This window comes from Giraffa tippelskirchi, chromosome 2 (genome assembly GCF_054371585.1).
Source record: "Giraffa tippelskirchi isolate mGirTip1 chromosome 2, T2T-mGirTip1v1.2.pri, whole genome shotgun sequence".
Classification (NCBI taxonomy): Eukaryota; Metazoa; Chordata; class Mammalia; order Artiodactyla; family Giraffidae; genus Giraffa; species Giraffa tippelskirchi.
The window spans coordinates 28904554-28921541 of NC_137276.1; the positions used below are offsets into that span (position 1 = coordinate 28904554).

General features: G+C 54.1%; 1 protein-coding gene across 1 annotated transcript in view; it reads left to right on the top strand.

Moving 5' to 3' along the window:
- Positions 1-16988, top strand: part of PDZD7 (PDZ domain containing 7) — an 18807-nt gene continuing 1819 nt past the window's right edge. Inside the window, 14 exon segments of the mRNA XM_081548192.1 lie at positions 1-220; positions 4562-4702; positions 5023-5197; positions 5990-6166; positions 6403-6550; positions 7719-7779; positions 8274-8675; positions 9123-9320; positions 11096-11146; positions 11744-11919; positions 15268-15359; positions 15484-15575; positions 15727-15798; positions 16311-16904. Coding sequence (XP_081404318.1) covers positions 1-220; positions 4562-4702; positions 5023-5197; positions 5990-6166; positions 6403-6550; positions 7719-7779; positions 8274-8675; positions 9123-9320; positions 11096-11146; positions 11744-11919; positions 15268-15359; positions 15484-15575; positions 15727-15798; positions 16311-16904 — 2599 coding nt within the window.

A 16988-nucleotide genomic window follows, 5' to 3' on the forward strand; every position in this document is an offset into this window, starting at 1 on the left:
ATGGCGCATGGTTTCACAGTGGGCTTCGACCCACTGGGTCTTGGAGACCTAAGCTCCAGCTCTCTGAGCTCCCTCTCCTCCCGAGGCCACCTGGGCAGCGAGTCCAGCTCCGCAACGCGATACCTGCTGAGAAAGCAACGGCTGCTGAATGGGCCCCCCCGCGGAATCCGAGCCTCATCGCCCATGGGACGAGTCATCCTTATCAACTCCCCCATTGAAGGTGGGGGCAGGGCGGGAAACTACCCGGAGGGGGTGGGGACAGCAGGCTTAAGTAGGTGAAGGGAGAGCCAGCGTGGGTGGGGGAGTCCTAGGGATGCAGGGAGAGAGAGGGCCTCTGGTAACCCATAGACTCTTCCTCATCTATCCTTTTCTCATCTTCAGACCGGTTTTTTAATGTTGCAAGATTGTGGAGAGGTCAGAGGTGGGAGGTCTGGGCATGGAGGTGAAGAAGGGGTGTGTGGTATGCTAGCCCCCAAGTAAGCAAGGCTGAGTATTAAATTGGCCCCTCCCTCCTGTGGACTCTTCCTTTCTCCAGGCTCATTTGAGTATGACTTTTGGGTGATGGGACAGCATGGAGAAGGACACTCTTCATCAACCCACCCTTTGTGTGCCCAGCTCTATGCTGGGCTGTGGGGAGTCAGTGTCCAGGTCGACAGACAGAATTAAAGGCTTCAGGTGCAGAGGAAGGAGACAGAGGTAGACTGGAAGATACTCCAAAGAACGGGGACGGGGTGGGGTGTTGAGGGTCAGCAAGGAGTCCCAGGTCTGGGCCCTGAGGGAGGAGGACACCTAATCTTATACAGTTGCTTAGTGCTGTTTCATGGCACACCTATCTTATACGAGCTCTCATTAGGTCCTGAGGGGAACCTACAGAGAACTAAGTCTCAATTTTCACCTTCCAGAAATTTCCAGTGTAGCAGGGCTTGGAGACAGAGCCATGGTAGCAGCTGGTAGTGGGGTAGAGATGTCACAGGCAAGGCTGAAATGGAAAGTGTGGAATATGGCAGGTGGGCACTTAGGAGACAGCCTGGCACAGTGACAGATGTGAGGCGACCAAAAGCCTTTGAACCAGGCAGGACCTTGCCTACCAGCAGGGGAGGGGGCCTCCCTGGACCTGGGCTTTCCCTGAGCAGAACCAGATAAATATCTCCAGCTGCTCTCCTCTCTCAGCCAGCAGAGCTCCCCTGGCTGACTCTCAGACTGGACTTTTCAGACCCTGCTCTTCCCTCTGACCCCACTGGGCCCTCTGTCCCCTGCCCAGACCATAAGGGCAGGGGTGGAATATGCTGCTCAGAGAGCAGGCTTTCCCTCACCAGTGGCCCAGGACGCTCACCCCCATCGTCCACCACGCTTGGCCTCACTTTCAGGTGAGCAGCAAGGCAGTATGTCATTCTGGACATGGAGCTGGAGTCCCCGGATGAACTAGGAGACATGGAGGAGCAAAGGGGAGGCACTGCAGTACAGCCCCTGCAAGTCCCATTGTATTAGAATTACACCTATACCTCCCCCGGCACACTCCATGCTCGACTATGATGCAAGGCCTGTGCACACTGCCCCTCTGAAGAGCCTCTTCCAGCAGTTCCATGAGTGCTCTCTCCCTCACCCCATGCCCCAGTGCAGTCAGGAGAGCAGCCTCCCCTAGCGATGATGAAAGAACTGGGGCATCACTCCAACCAGTTGGTCTGTCTGGGTTGGGAGCCTGTGAGCTCAGAATCATCCCCTCTACCTGAGCACAAACATCCCCTAACTCACCACAGACTGGAGTCCCTCCCCCATGTGATTTTATATGTTATTATTTAGACCCTTCCAGAGGCCTAACATAACTGATGAGGTAGACACAGTGGAAAGGGGAACACTGCTACCCACATTGTCCTCGAGAGTTCCCACCAGCCTCTCAAACTTGTTGGGTCCCAGAGAAACGGCATTATCTTTAATCCCAACCAGCCCCTTCTTCTCGCTCTCCTAACTCATTCATTTATTCATTATTCTGATTATTAGCTTATTATTTCATTCATCAAAAAAAGACTTAGCAGGGACTTCCCTGGAGATCCAGTGATTAAGACTCCATGTTGCCACTGCAGAGGGCATGGATTGGACCCCTAGTCGAGGAAATAAGATCCCACATGCTGTGCAGTGTGGCCAAAAAAAATTTTTTTTAAAGACTTAGCAAATATCAAGCACTGTGCAACATACTGGGGAATATCCTGGTGGAAAGAAGTACTAAGTCCCTACCAAGATTGACTTCCCTCGTGGCTCAGATGGTAAAGTGTCTGCCTGCAATGAGGGAGACCCAGGTTCAATCCCTGGGTTGAGAAGATCCTCTGGAGAAGGAAATGGCAACCCACTCCAGTACTCTTGCCTGGGAAATTCCATGGACAGAGGAGCCTGATAGGCTATAGTCCTTGGGTTCGCAAAGAGTTGGACACAACTGAGCGGCTTCACTTTTTCACTTTACCATGATTGAACTTATAGTCCAGTGAAAGGAGAGTGAGAATAAATAATATTACAAATGAGCAAATAGTGAGAAAGGATGGTAATAATCTTAAAGGTATTAATTTGGATGATAGGATAGAGTAGTGGTTATCAAACTTCAGAATACGTCAGAGTTGCCTGGGGGCTCGTGAAAAGATTACTGGATCCCGCACTCAGAGCATCTGATTCAGTGGGTCTGCGGTAAGACTCCAAATTCACATGTGTTATAACTTTCCAGGGGCTGCTGATGCTGCTCTGGAGAGCTCCCTTTGAGATCAATTCTGAGACTCCCTGGGAGGAGGGGGAGGGACCTTTCTTCAGCAGGATCGTCCAGGAAGTCTTCTCTGAGAAAGTGGCACCCGAGCCAGGAGGAAGTGGAAATAGGAGGTGACTTTACGAAGGTCTGGGCAAGAGCACCCCAGGCAGAGGGAACACTGAAAGGATTGGCTGGTGAGAGGAACAGGGAAGAGGTCAGTGTGGCCCAAGGTCATGAGGCCAGGGAGAGTGGCCAGGGGTGAGTGTAGAGAGGTGGGCAGAGGGAAACCAGGGAGGGCCTTATTGGGCATGGAAGGAATGTGGAGCTTCTTCTAGAAGCAGGGGCAGGCACTGAGGTTTTTAATCAGGGCAAAGGCATGACTAGCCACCGTGTACAGAATGGATTAAAGGAGACAGAGGTGAAAGTGAGGAGATAGTGAGGCTGCTGGGTATCTGGAGAGATGCTTTGTGGCAGGGCTAGGACACTGGAGGTAGAGAAACTTTCCTCCTCAGGGGCCCCAAGCTCCTAGGCTCAAAACCCAGATTTTGACATCCCCCTGGCCCAGGGAGCTGGCTCTCTGGGAGGGAATGAGGAGAAAGAGAACTGGAGGGCAGGAGAGCAAAAGTCTCCTTGTCTGGGCTGAGAAGGTCCTGGGACCTGTGCAGATAGAGTCAGCTAGGAAGCCCCAGTCCCTCTCATGCTTCTGTCCTGCACTGTCCCTGCCTACAGGCTGCCCTCGGGGATTTCTTCCAGAGCCGCTCTGCTCATGCACTGTAACTTGATTTCTCTTAGATCAAGTAGAAGTGTGTGTGTGTGTGTGTGTGTGTGTGTGTGTGCATGATTTCCCCTCTCAAACACCTCTGAGTAAACTTCACCCAAGAACTCTCACCTTCCCACCTGGGACCCAAGTTACCCCTCCAGTCCTCTCACTCTTCTCTAACCAGAAGACCACCTCTGAGCCTTTGCTCACTCCATCCCTTCTTCAGTGCCTTTCCCTTCCCCTCCATCCACCCAAATCCCACTTTCCAAGAAGCCTTCCCTGATCGTTCTGGTCCCTAAAGTTCCCCTCCTCTGACTTTCCCCTTCACTGATGGAGAGAACCACTTCTGTGCGCTAGGTGCATGCTAAGGCATGGTGGTGTTTTGGGTTTCTCTCCTCACGTAGTCAAACAGCTCCTACAACCCTCGCCTCCAGAATCACAGAGTCTACAAGGTAAAAGGAGCCTCAGGGATCTTTCCACAACATCCCAGACAGGGATTTACTATCAGCTTGTATGCCTCCAAATAATGAGGAATTCACTATCTTTCATGGAAAATTCATTCCATTGTCTGCCAGCTAAAGGTTTTAGAGAAAGTTTTCCCTTATTAAATCTCCTCCATATAACTCCACTCTGTGGGCTTGATTCTGCCCTAGGGGTTACACAGACAAAAATATCTAATGCCATTTATAGAATAGTTCTTCAACTATTTGCAGATAGGCTTGTCTCTGCTGTAAGCCAGAGAGCCCGGATTCCCTTGACTGTGCCTCATAGAATGGAATCTTTTTCATCCATCTGACTCTGAGTGGCAGGGTTTTTTAGAATTTGGCCTGTCCCAGTGGGTATGGGAAGCTTAGTAAGGATTAGACACGCACACACACACCCCTACATTATAAGGGAATGATCTCAAAATCACCTAGAGAGGACTCAGAAATTAGCTGCCTATGCCCACATTTAGGGTCCTGGATGGCAGTGCCCAGCAACCCAGCCTTTGCAGGCCCCAAGTTAGGGGACTCAGGGACCCTCTGTGCCCAGAATGGGCAGGGGAGTCATGCCTGTGTCCCCACCCCCATCAGCCAACAGCGATGAAAGTGACATCATCCATGCAGTTCGAGTGGAGAAGAGTCCAGCTGGGAGGCTGGGGTTCAGTGTGCGAGGCGGCTCAGAGCACGGCCTGGGCATCTTCGTCAGCAAAGTGGAGGAGGGGAGCAGTGCAGGTGAGCAGGACCCCAGGGGTCAAATCCTGGCTTACGATGAGAACCGCCCCCCCCTCGACTTCAGTGGTATGTGGAGATGCTGTTGGCAAGGAGGAGAGGAGAGGACCCTCAGTTTTGGAGGGCCTGATCCAGTGGGGAGATGAAAGGGACTAATGAACAGGTTCTTGGTCCAATGGGCTGATACTCAGACCCAACCTGGGGATCCCAATCTCATCGAAGAAGCTGTATCCCAGGGAGCTTCAGGGATGGGAGAGGCTCAGCCTCAACCTGGGGGATTTCTCCCCAGGGACCCCTGCCCACCACCCCCTCCCCTGATACAGAGCAGGCTGGCTTGTGCGTGGGGGACAAGATCACCGAGGTGAATGGGCTGAGCCTGGAGAGCACCACGATGGGCAGCGCCGTGAAGCTGCTGACGGGCAGCAGCTGCCTGCACATGATGGTGAGACGCATGGGCCGCGTGCCTGGCATCAAGTTCTCCAAGGAGAAGACCACATGGTGAGCAGGTCTGGCCTCCACCCCCAGCCCAGCACCACCACCTAGAGCTATGGCAGGAGAGACCCAGAGCCCAGGGCTTCTGCTCTTCCCATCTCCTGGTACTGGAAACACAGTGATCTAATGGCCTGACCTTGAAATGAGAAAAGGCTGTGTCTTTCCCCTAGCCCTCCTCCCAACACTGCTGTCTCAGACCCCAGTGACCCTGCCCCTCTATGCTGTTGCTGCCGCAGACCTGGAGACAGGGCAGTATCTCTCTCCTGGGCCCAGGGAGGATTTAAAATGGAGCCTGGCAGTTTTGTGTGCGCCTGCTAAGTCACTTAGGTCGTGTCCGACTCTTTGCCACCCCATGGACCACAGCTTGCCAGGCTTCTCTGTCCATGGGATTCTCCATGCAAGAATACTGGAGTGGGTTGCCATGCCCTCCTCCAGGGGATCTTCCCGACCCAGGGTTCAAACCCGCATCTCTTATGTCTCCTGCATTGGCAGACTGGTTCTTTACCACAAGTGCCATCTGGGAAGCCCAAGCTGCTGCTGCCGCGGGCCTGAGGACAATATAGTATCTCTCCCTCCTGGGCCTGGGGAGGATTTAAAATGGGGCTTGGCAGTTAGAGCTGCTCAATAAAGAAAGATTTCTGTTGTTTCCCTAACTTGATGAAATCTATGTCCCAGTGAAGATCTCAGGCCCCCCAAAGCAGCTCCTCCTTTCCTGTGCAATTGTCTTGGCTGCTGGGGAGAGAGGGGTGGGTGGTGGTGGATGGGGGCCCAGGCTGAGGGCCCTGTGTGATTGTCCAGGGTGGATGTGGTCAATCGGCGACTGGTGGTAGAAAAGTGCAGCTCAACACCCTCCGAAAGCAGCTCAGAGGACGGCACACGGCGCATCGTCCACCTTTACACAACCTCCGATGACTTCTGCCTGGGCTTCAACATCCGCGGGGGCAAGGAGTTTGGCCTGGGCATCTATGTGTCCAAGTGAGACTGGAGCAGGGGATGAAATGGAGTTGGGCTGGGACCTGGGGATGCATCAGCAAGTGGATCCTGGCCAAAGACATGTCCCGGTGACCTAAGTTAGGGGTAGGATATGGAGAGGGGCCAGGGCCCACCAGGAGGAGGGTCAAGGAGTTTGACCAGGTCAACCCTGTGTTCAAGTGAAGAGTCTGAAATAGGGGGTGAGGGAAGGCATCAGATTACCCCTTTCCTGACCCCAGAGTGGACCACGGTGGACTGGCCGAGGAGAACGGCATCAAGGTGGGAGACCAGGTCCTGGCGGCCAACGGTGTCAGGTTCGACAACATCAGCCACAGCCAGGCCGTGGAGGTGCTGAAGGGTCAGACACACATCATGCTGACCATCAAGGTGGGCAGGACTGTGGGAGTCAGGGAGAAGCCAGACTCTAGGAAGGACTTCCCAGACCAGTCTAGCACTTAATGCTGCCCATTGTTGTGCGACTTATGACTTTCCACAGCCTCCTGAGAGCCAGGGCAGGCATTGTCCTCATCTCTCTTCACAGAAGGGCAAAGTAACTTTGCCCTTTCTTTCCTCAGAAAGGCAAAGTAACTCAGGAATCACAGTCAGTTACTCAGCTGATCAGTAGCAGGACCTGGTTTCAGCCCTGTCCCCCCAGCCCAGATGCAGTGGCCAGTGCCCCTTTGTATGAGTGGTGGAGGTCTTGGAGGGGAAGGAGAAAATGTCCTGCGTGGGGGAGGACCAGGACCTGGATGGTGAGTGTCCTAAGACACAGGGCAGGACAGAGATTGGATTTCAGGGGAGGTACCTGAATTCATTATTCATGTGGGTCTCACACTTGCCTAAGGATCAAGTCCTTCTCACCCTGGCTCCCACAGGAGGTGATGTCTCCCTCTCCCCAGCCCCCAACCCTGGCCCCTGCCCTGGTCCTCTCCTTTCCGAGCCTTCATCCTTCTCACCATTCAGTGCCTCCTCTGCTATCCCCCCACCACCTCTATTTCCTACCTCTCCCGCATCCCATTTGTCCCTTTCCTTCCTCTCAAATTATCCCAAACATTCCTCTTCTCCCACTCTACCCTCATTCATTCATTCAATACTTTTGAGTACCTTCTATATGACAGCCATTATGCCAGGTACTGGGTGACAACAGTGAAAAAGATAGGCAAGGTCTCTGCTACTAGAGGGAAACAGACAGACTTGATGCATGTGGATTGTGACAGCTGTTGTAAGAAAATTGACGGAGAGGTGGGATGGAGTAATCCCCCTTTTAGCCAGGGGGATCTGAAGAGGAGACACCTGAAGAGCTGGCCATAAGATGAGCTGAAAGAAGAGAATTTAGGCAGAAGACACAGCACATGCAAAGGCCCTAAAATTTAGAGGAACTTGGCACATTCAGAAATGAAGTGGCTGGTGTGGCTGGAGTATGATGAGCTCAGAGCAGAGTAATTGGGTTGAAAAGTTGACTCCTATCCCATTGCTCCTGTATTCTTACCCTCCCTTCCCACTCCCTGCTCACTCACTCCCCTCTGCCCTCCTGTCCCCACCATACCCTCCCCAGGAGACTGGGCGGTACCCTGCCTACAAGGAGATGGTCTCTGAGTACTGTTGGCTGGACCGACGTAAGTGACCAGCTCCCTGAGGTTGGAGGGAAAGGGCCCTAAAGTGGGACTGGGATCTCTGAAGAATAGGTGGGAGGGAATCCCACTTATTAAGTGGGAGATTAATTAATAATAATTAATTATTATTTTATTAAAATTTTATTATAATCATTTCTATTATTTAATATTTTATTATAATTATTTCTCCCATTAATAAGTGGGAGAAAATCTCCTCGGGACTCTTGTCTCTGGGCTCCCATCTAAGAAGTTGCAGGTTCTAATCTAGGCTCTCCTGGGGCAAGTCCGAGAGTGGTTGGAGAAGTGCCTTGCCTAAGGTCCCGCAACCAGTTATCAGGACTGCTGAGTAGTGGATGGTTCCCGAGACCCCATGCTCACAACCTCGCTGCTGCCCAGCACTTCCCCTCCAAGCCCACAAGTGGTCTGCAGCCTCAGCAGGGCCCCAAAGCCACCGGGCCAGACCTCTGAGATGCCCCTGCCCTCCCCACTGCCCGCAGTGAGCAACGGGGTGCTGCAGCAGCTGTCGCCCACCTCGGAGAGCAGCTCCAGCGTCTCCTCCTTCGCCTCCAGTGCCCCCTACAGCTCGGCCGAGGGCTCCCTGCCCTCCGACCGCATGGATGTCTGCCTGGGGGCTGAAGAGCCAGGCAGCTGGGGCCCGGGCTGGGGGCGAGCGGACACAGCCATGCAGACGGAGCCCGACGCGGGGAACCTCGTGGAGACCTGGTGCAGCGTGCGGCCCACAGTCATCCTCAGGGACACGGCCATCCGTTCTGACAGCCCACCACCCATCCGCCGCCTTGACTCTGCACTCTCTGAGTCCCCCAAGACTGCTCTGTTGCTGGCCCTCAGCCGACCCCGGCCCCCCATCACCCGCTCCCAGAGCCACCTGACCTTGTGGGGTACGTGGGGGACAGGTGGCTGCTGCTCCCTCCCCAAAAGCTTTGGGTCCAAAATCTGTCTTGCACCCTGTCCTGGGCCCCAAACTTTCCTTTGCATCAGGCTTTGCCCCAACCACAGCTCCAGAACACACTCAGATCCTGCTTTGGGTTCCATTTTAAACTAGTCCTGGGCCCCAAACCAGCCCTAACCCAGACCCTCCATCCTTGGGTTCCCAGACCTGTCCACAAACACACACACACACACACACACACACACTCCTCACATAGTCGGGGCTGTGGGTGGGGGAGGGGTGGGAAGTTGGAAGAGGAACCCCACCCCCATCTTTATCCCCACCTCCCCACACGGCTGCAGATCCTGTCTGCCCCCAACACTCCCTTCTTTCTGCCCCTCCCCACACCCCTGCCCCTAGTCCTTCCCTTCTGCCCACCCCTCCCTCGTGTCTGCAGAGGAGAAGAAGCAGCGGAGAAAGGAGAAGTCAGGGTCCCCTGGGGAGAAGGGGGCCCTGCAGCGCTCCAAGACCCTGATGAACCTCTTCTTCAAGGGAGGGCGGCAGGGGTGGCTGGCAGGGGATGGGCACAGAGAGGCCTGGACGCTGGACAGCAGGAGCCCGGCCAAGCCCCGCCCTCGCCTGGACCTGGAGAAAGGTAGGGACTGGGCCGGTCAGACGGGAGGACAGAGGGAAAGTCGACTTGATATTCCACAGCTCTGAGTCTAAATCCCACACTGCCTCACCCCAGCTGTGAGCCGCCACCTTGCCCTGCAAGCCACATGAGTAAAACAGGAGTAATAGTACCTGTTGGTGCTAGTGGCAAAGAACCTGCCTGCCAATGCAGGAGATATGGGTTCAATCCTTGGGTCGGGAAGATCCCCTGGAAAAGAAAATGGAAACCCACTCCACTATTCTTGCCTGGGAAATCCCATTGACAGAGGAGCCTGGTGGTCTACAGTCCATAGGGTTGCAAAGAGTCAGACACGACTGAAGCAACTTAGCACACACACATGCAATTCTATTTCTTGAGGAAGAATGAGGAATCAGCCAATCAGTGTATATTAATCACTTAGTACATGGTCTGACATACAGTAGGTGCTCAGAATATGTAGTGGTCCTTGTACTGCCTCATCTTCCCATTTTACAGAAGGGAAAACTGAGAAGAGTCACAGCACAGACAAGAAGACCATGGGTCAGATTCCCATGCTCTTGGTGCTCTTTGGAGACAGGGCACTCCTTTCCTAGAGCGTTTGGCTTCACCTCCCCTGGCCAGAGTTCCACAGGCTCTAGCCAGTTCTAGAACCACCTAGAGCAAGGCCATTTCTGGATCAAGGCCGAGGCAGGAGGGCCTAGACAGGCTTCACTCATGTCAAAGGCTTCCTGAGGACCCTTCCAGAGGGCCTCTCATCTCTCTGGTGAGATTCAAAGGCTAGACCAAAAGTGGATGAGTTGAGACTCTTGGGGTTGTCTGTGAGAAAAACTTAATTCAAGCTAGCTTTAAAAAGTACTTCTTGGCTCAGCTATGGATGTAAACTGGGTCTAAAGGTTTAAACAGTCTCCTCAGCCATCTGCATTCTTCATCTTTTGGTTCCTCTTTCCCCTGGTTTGTCTTCATCATCTTGCTGGCTTTGCCACTTGAAGGTAAAAAAGTCCACTGTCGCTTAGCAACCCGGGGGAAAGAGCCTCTCCTTAAATAATTCCAGATGATGTCCCAGGCTCTGGTTGGCCCAGCTGGGATCACATGCCCAACACATCACTTGTGACCTGGGAGAGAGAGAGGGTGCTTTCATTGGGCTGCCTGGGTCATGTGTCCACCCTGGAGTACAGGGACTGAGAATGCTGGGGGTGGGGGATGGGATGGATCCCCTGGTGAAATCAGGGTGCTGTTTCTAGAAGGGAGAGTGAATGTTGGGTAGGAAAAGAAGGGCTGGGCCCTGCCCCTCCCTGGGTCTCATAGGAGAGACAATCCCTTCAAATCAGGGCAGTCTAATCTCCTTCCTAAATTCATCTCTCTTTTCACAGCCCCCAAGGCCCTTCTCTCTCCTGGTTCTCTTCCCACTTCTCTGGCTACTCCTCTCCCTCCTTCAAAGGCTCCTCTTTTTCTCTCTGTGTCCTGAAGGTAGGTGATTTGCCCTTGGGGTTCTTCCATCCATTCATTTGCTTCCCAATGGACCTCTATGAGCAGGGCACAGACTGGGCCCTCTCTTGATCCAAAGCCTTCACTGACTCCCCACTGCCTGTGAATGAAGCTCCTGGCCTGACCTTGGCCTTCAAGACCGGCCTCAATAGCCTGGCCTCTTGTTTCCCAGTCCTACCACATTCCAGCCTTGAACTCTCCATTCCAGCCCATGATCCAGCCGGTTCTGAGCCCCAAACCCTCATTTTCAGATGGGAGACAGGGCTACAACTGAGCCTCTTTCTTCTTCTTAGCAGGGGGAGTGGGGCCCGTGCAGAAGTTTGTCACCTGGAGGCTGAGACGCGGTAATGCTTGCTTTCCCCTCCTGAGCCTGGTCTACAATAGAGCTGCAGATGGGGTGCATGTTGGGGGTGCCAAGGGACTTTGGGCTAAACTTGTGGTCAGGCATGGGGTATCAGACAGATTGAGGGGTGCACATTAGGGACAACTAAAAGAATTGGACTATGCTTTCTAGGAATATAGGGTTACAGATAGATATTGAGGTGCATTTTTGAGGACTGGGAGCTTAAGCTGGGACTCCCAAAGACAGATTTTTGGGGAGATGAGGGAGGGGGCCTTGCTAGAACTCCAATGGGGACAGACAGAACATGACAATACATGTTCAGGGGGCCCAGGGGCTCTGGGCCAGGGCTCAACTAAGGAACAGACTGGGCTAGGGGTCTGGGATGGGGGCTGAAGGGCCTGAATTGGAACTCCAGTGATGGGCAGATTCCTGTGGGAGACCATGGTGGAGAGCATCCTGGCTAGGCTGGGATTTCACCGGGGGAACCTGGACCCTTAGCCAGTCTATTCTGGAGTCTGACCCCACTGAGGGGAGCCCCTGCCTTGGCTTCTGATGGCTCCTGGCTCCTTCATTGTATCCTTTTGCTCCCGCCCTTCAGACCGGGAGAGGGGCCGGGCTCTGCTCTCTGCCAGGTCTGGGAGCCCCTCCAGCCACCTGCCCAATGTGGATGAGCGGGTGCAGGCCTGGGAGAGCCGTCGGCCCCTGATTCAGGACCTGGCCCGGCGACTGCTGACCGATGACGAGGTGCTGGCTGTCACCCGCCACTGCTCCCGGGTGAGCCTCCAGCCCACTCTCAGCCCCAGTACTTGGTCACTCAGTTACCCAACCCCTCATTCATTCAGGCCACTATCTGCTGGCCAGTATCTGGGTTTAACGCTGTGAGTCCAGTGATAAGTAAAGCAGAAGTCACCCCTGTGACGTGGTTGCTCAAGAGTGCACACAGACACACAGACACATGGACACACACACTGAGCTCACAGTCAGGAAGGAAAGATAGATAATAACTAGAACCTAGGCACCCGTAGAGACAAATCATGAGAAGTACTATGAAGGAAAAGGACATGAGAAAATAACCCGAGGCACAAACTAGATGGTGTGGTCTGGGAGGGCCTTGCAGAGGAGGTAATATTTAAGCTGAGGAGAGAAGGAGCCAGACCAGACAGGTGATGAGTTTGGGACCTGAGTCCCTGCTGTCACTTGCTCTGTTTTCTGTTCTCTTCTAAACCTCAGCCTTCCCCTGCTCATCCTTCCTTCCACTCCTGGGTCAGCCATCAGGCCTGGCCTCTCCCCTGTTACCCAAGTAAGTAATCTTTTGTCTTCCCAACATACCCCAAGCCTCCCTCAATATCTACACTGTTCCTCACTGTTCCTTTCCATTTCAGACAGAAGCAGAAGTTCCCACAGCAAGGTTGAGGGTAGATTTGAGGGAGTCTTTATAGCCTGAATGTTGGGGAGACTGTAGGAGGCACAGGTCACCCCCTCCAGGAGAACTGGAAGTCCCTCTCTTATCCTTCTGTCTCAAGAAGCCTCAGGTTTCCTGTGATGGGTTCCCTATACTGCATCTGCATCAGTGCATGCATGATCCTCTGTACCAGGGCAAAGGGAAGAGTTTCAGGAAATTGTTTGTGGTTCCCCTCACTCCCTCACCTTGGTCAGGGTGGGGCTGTGTTATGTCTATGTGATGTGTACATTTGTTTATCTGGGTTTGTGTTGACTTAACTATATGATTTGGGCTTCCCTGTTGGCTCAGTGGTGAAAAACCCAGCTGCGAATGCAGGAGACACAGGCTCAATCCCTGGGTCAGGAAGATCCCCTGGAGAAAGAAACGGCAACCCACTCCAGTGTTCTTGCTGGGAAATCCCCAGGACAGAGGAGCATGGGGGGTTACACTCCATGGGGTCACAAAGAGTCGAGACTTAGGGACTAAACAACAGCACTGTATGATTGTATCTGTGTGCATGTCACCTGGAGACTGAGGCACAATAATTCATGCATCTTTTTCCCAGTGCTTGGCTTACAGCAGAGCTACATACGGAGATGCATGTTGGGGGCAGCTAAAGGCCTCTGGGCTAAATTCACTTGAGTGTCATGCTCAGCTTAGAGTGCCAAGTGGGGCTGTGTGTACCACGTCTGTGTAAGCCTGCGACTCTAGGCTCTGGCCACCAGGTGGCGCTCTGTGTCAGTTTCTTTGGCTGCTGCTTCTTCATCCCTCTGCTCCTCCCACCGTGCCCAGACCAGGAAGGCCTCTCCCAGAGCCCCATAGCACCTAGGGAGCAAAGCCCACCACCCGAGTCTGACCCAAGCCCCACCCATACCAAAAGATCAGACCTTTGGGGTAGTGTCTTGGCTGGAATGATTAGTAAAGCTCCCTTAGATGTGTGGTGCTGAACCCCAAGCCTCCCTTCTATTTCCCACTCTGAGCCATTTCCCCACAGCCTCCCGACCACTAAACTACCTCTCTGATCACTTTACAAACTCCCCAAACCCCCTTGCAGCCTCTTGTCTTTGGCAGAATAGAGTACAAGTTCCTTATCCTCACATTCAAGGCGCTCCCTGATTTGACTCCCCAGCTCACTAACCACTGCTTTCCCATGGTCACCATATCATCTTCCCCGGGTGGAACATGTAACATGGTTCATACAGGTTATGACTGCACAGCTCTAGGAGCACCGCCTGCACTGTAGTCACAACCCGCACAGCCTATATGGAGGCCCCCTCATGTACCCTGTGTGCGTGTGTGTGTGTGTGTGTGTCCTCTGTCCATGGGATTCTCCAGACAAGAATACTGGAGTGAGTTGCTATGCCCTCCTCCAGGGGATCTTCCCAACCCAGGGATCAAACCCCCATGTCCTGTGTTTTCTGCATTGCAGGAGGATTTTTTAACCCACTGAGCCATAGGGGAAGCCCAGTTAAACTTCTATGAACCCATTACTCCACACCACCCTTTCCTCTCAACTTTCTTGAGAATAACTTCCTTTCATTTATCCGTAAGAGTCAGTGTAAATGCCACCACCTCCATGAAGCTTACTCTGATCTTCCCACCCTCCTCTGAGACTCCCTCTGTGCCGTCGCCAGTGGTTTGTAGTTTACTGGGGCTTGTGGCTCTTTGTCATTGTGCCCCTACTGCCCAGTACAGGACCTGGTACTTAGTGGATGCTGAACGCAGGATTGTGGACTTGAAGTGTGTGCACATATGTGACTGGTTCTCTGCCATTACATGTATCTGTCTCCAGACAAAAGGGGGTGTATTGTTGGTATGTTTATGTGTGAGTCCCTGCAACTTTGTGTGTGGTTTAGGGCCACACACACGTTTAATTTCCAGATATTTATGAATGTCTCACTCTGGCCACCAGGATGTGCCATTTCCCAGTGTCCTGTGCTCGCCAGGGATTCTCTGTGTGTGTCCCTCGTGGCACTAGGGGGCAGTGTGCTATCCAAGTTGAGTGACTCCCAGTATTCAGTTTGTCAGTTTGCGACGGTGGGGTGTGGCTGGAGGCATCCGGGCAGTGCCAGGCAGAAATGCCTCCACTACCATGGCTAAAGACTGGAGTGGCTTTCTATAGGGCCACCCCTTCCCCAAAGTCCCCATTCCAGCCTTGAACAAAGCCTAATTTGTCGGTCTGTATGCAGACACAAGCTGGGACAGCCAGGCACACAGCCTAGCCTTTGGCTCAAATTCCTTCCTTCAGCCTGGGAGGTGGGGGTGGGGAAGAGAGTCCACTCCCTGCATATCCTTTTCCGGTACGGGAGTAAGCAGGAGCCAGATTTCTCAACTTTCAATCTCTCTTCATACTTCCTCATCTGTGTGGCCTGGGGCAAAGTCCTCTCTGAGCCTCAGTTCCCTCATCTGTAAAATAGGAATAATTGACGTCACCTCTCAAAGTGGGAGACCATATGTAAAAGGCCTAGAAAAAGGCCCAAAGCTGTTATTGGTGTTGCTGTTACCACTGTCATTATTATTGCAAGTTCCACCCAGTCACCGAGTAAGACCATCCTGTGGACAGCCCGGGCCTGGGGGAGAATCTTTCCTAAACATGAGGCCCCCTGCATGCCCAGGCATGCCCCCTCACCGGGCTCTGGAGGTCCCTGCTGCTATCTGACCTGTGGTGCCTCTCTCTGCAGTACGTGCACGAGGGCGGCGTGGAGGACCTAGTGAGGCCCCTGCTGGCCATTCTGGACAGGCCCGCAAAGCTGCTGCTACTGAGGGACATCAGGTGGGGAGGGCTTGGGGGCAGGGAGGGGACCCCCGATACCTCCCCTAACCTCTCCAGGGTTGAAGCCCCACCAGGCCCCCTGGAACTGAGCCCTGCCCACACCTCATCTCTTACCCTCCCCCAGGAGTGTGGTGGCCCCCACAGACCTGGGTCGCTTCGACAGCATGGTGATGCCTGTGGAGCTGGAGGCTTTTGAGGCCCTCAAGAGTCAGGCAGGTCAGCAGCCAGGGGTCAGGACTGAGGCTCTGGAGCCCCAGGTGGGGCTGGGGGCGGGGTCCTCCCAGGGGAGAGGGGCAGAGATGCCTGGGCCCTTTCAGCTGTGTCCCTCAGGGAGCCTTATTCCTGACTTGCTCTCCTCTCCAACCAGTTCGGCCTCCTGCCTTGAGACCAACCCGACAAGACACACTACCCAAGCGTCACCTCATCACCCCTGTGCCTGGTCAGTCAAAGTCCCAGAGCGCAGAGAGGGGGCACACCCCAGGGGGACTGGGGGAGGGAGAATGGGCCTTCCATCCCTGTTCCCACATAGGGCTTCGTGGCTTCAGAGATACATGTGGTGTGGTTCCCTGAAGGGAATCCTTCGTCTGCCAGGACCATTTTTATCACGTCCACTAACCATCTGTACTATTATTTACTTACTAATTGGTTTTAAAACCCACTCACTTGTTAAATCATCTCATTCTATGCAATAATCTCTGAGAAATTACCAGCTTGGTGTGGGAGTCATATTTTTACTCAGACATGATAAAATGAAACTGTAACTATTACAATAGAAAGTATTAAAATACTTTTGCAATAGAACTGGGGCAGTGTCCCTCACTGTGGGACACACTGCCGTAAGAGCCGGAGCACATCCAGGTCTCCCTCCACCCACGCAGTGAGGACTGGGCTCTGGCCAGGCAGTTTGGGCTGCTGAGGAGAGGGCGGCCTGACCTTGGCCCTCTTCCCCAGACAGTCGTGGCGGCTTCTACCTGCTTCCTGTGAACGGCCTCTCAGAAGAGGAAGATGATGGGGAGCTGAGGGAGCGGCTGGGGGGCCTCCAGGTCTCCCTGGGTGTCTCTACCCCCCGCCACCCTCATAAAGGGATCCCCCCTCTCCAAGACGTGCCAGTAGATGCCTTCGCCCCACGCCGAAGCGCCTGCACACCCCCTCCTCAGCCACCTCCCGTGGCTCCCCGGCCCCCGAGGCCTAACTGGCTGCTGACTGAACCGTTGACCCTAGAGGACCCTCGGCAGAGCCGGAGCCAGGGCCCAGCCCAGAGCCACAGCCGCAGCCGCAGCCGGGGCCGAGGCAAGTCCCCTGGCCGCAGGCGTTCCCCATCCCCGGCGTCCATCCCCACTCCCAGCACAGCCAATGGGCGCTACCACAAGCCTCGGAAAGCCAGGCCCCCTCTGCCACGACCTATGGATGGGCAGGTGGCCAAAGCAGGGGGAAGTCAAGGGCCCTCTGAGAATGGAACTGGCAGGACAGCTGAGGAGACAGCCACGAAGGTCCCTAGTGGGGAGCTGAGGACCGTCACGCTGTCCAAGATGAAACAGTCCTTGGGTGAGTCCCGGCAGGACTGGGCCTGGTGGGGGGTAGGGGCTCGGGTGTGGGTGAGGTTGGTGGGCTTGGTTTTGGGGTGTGACT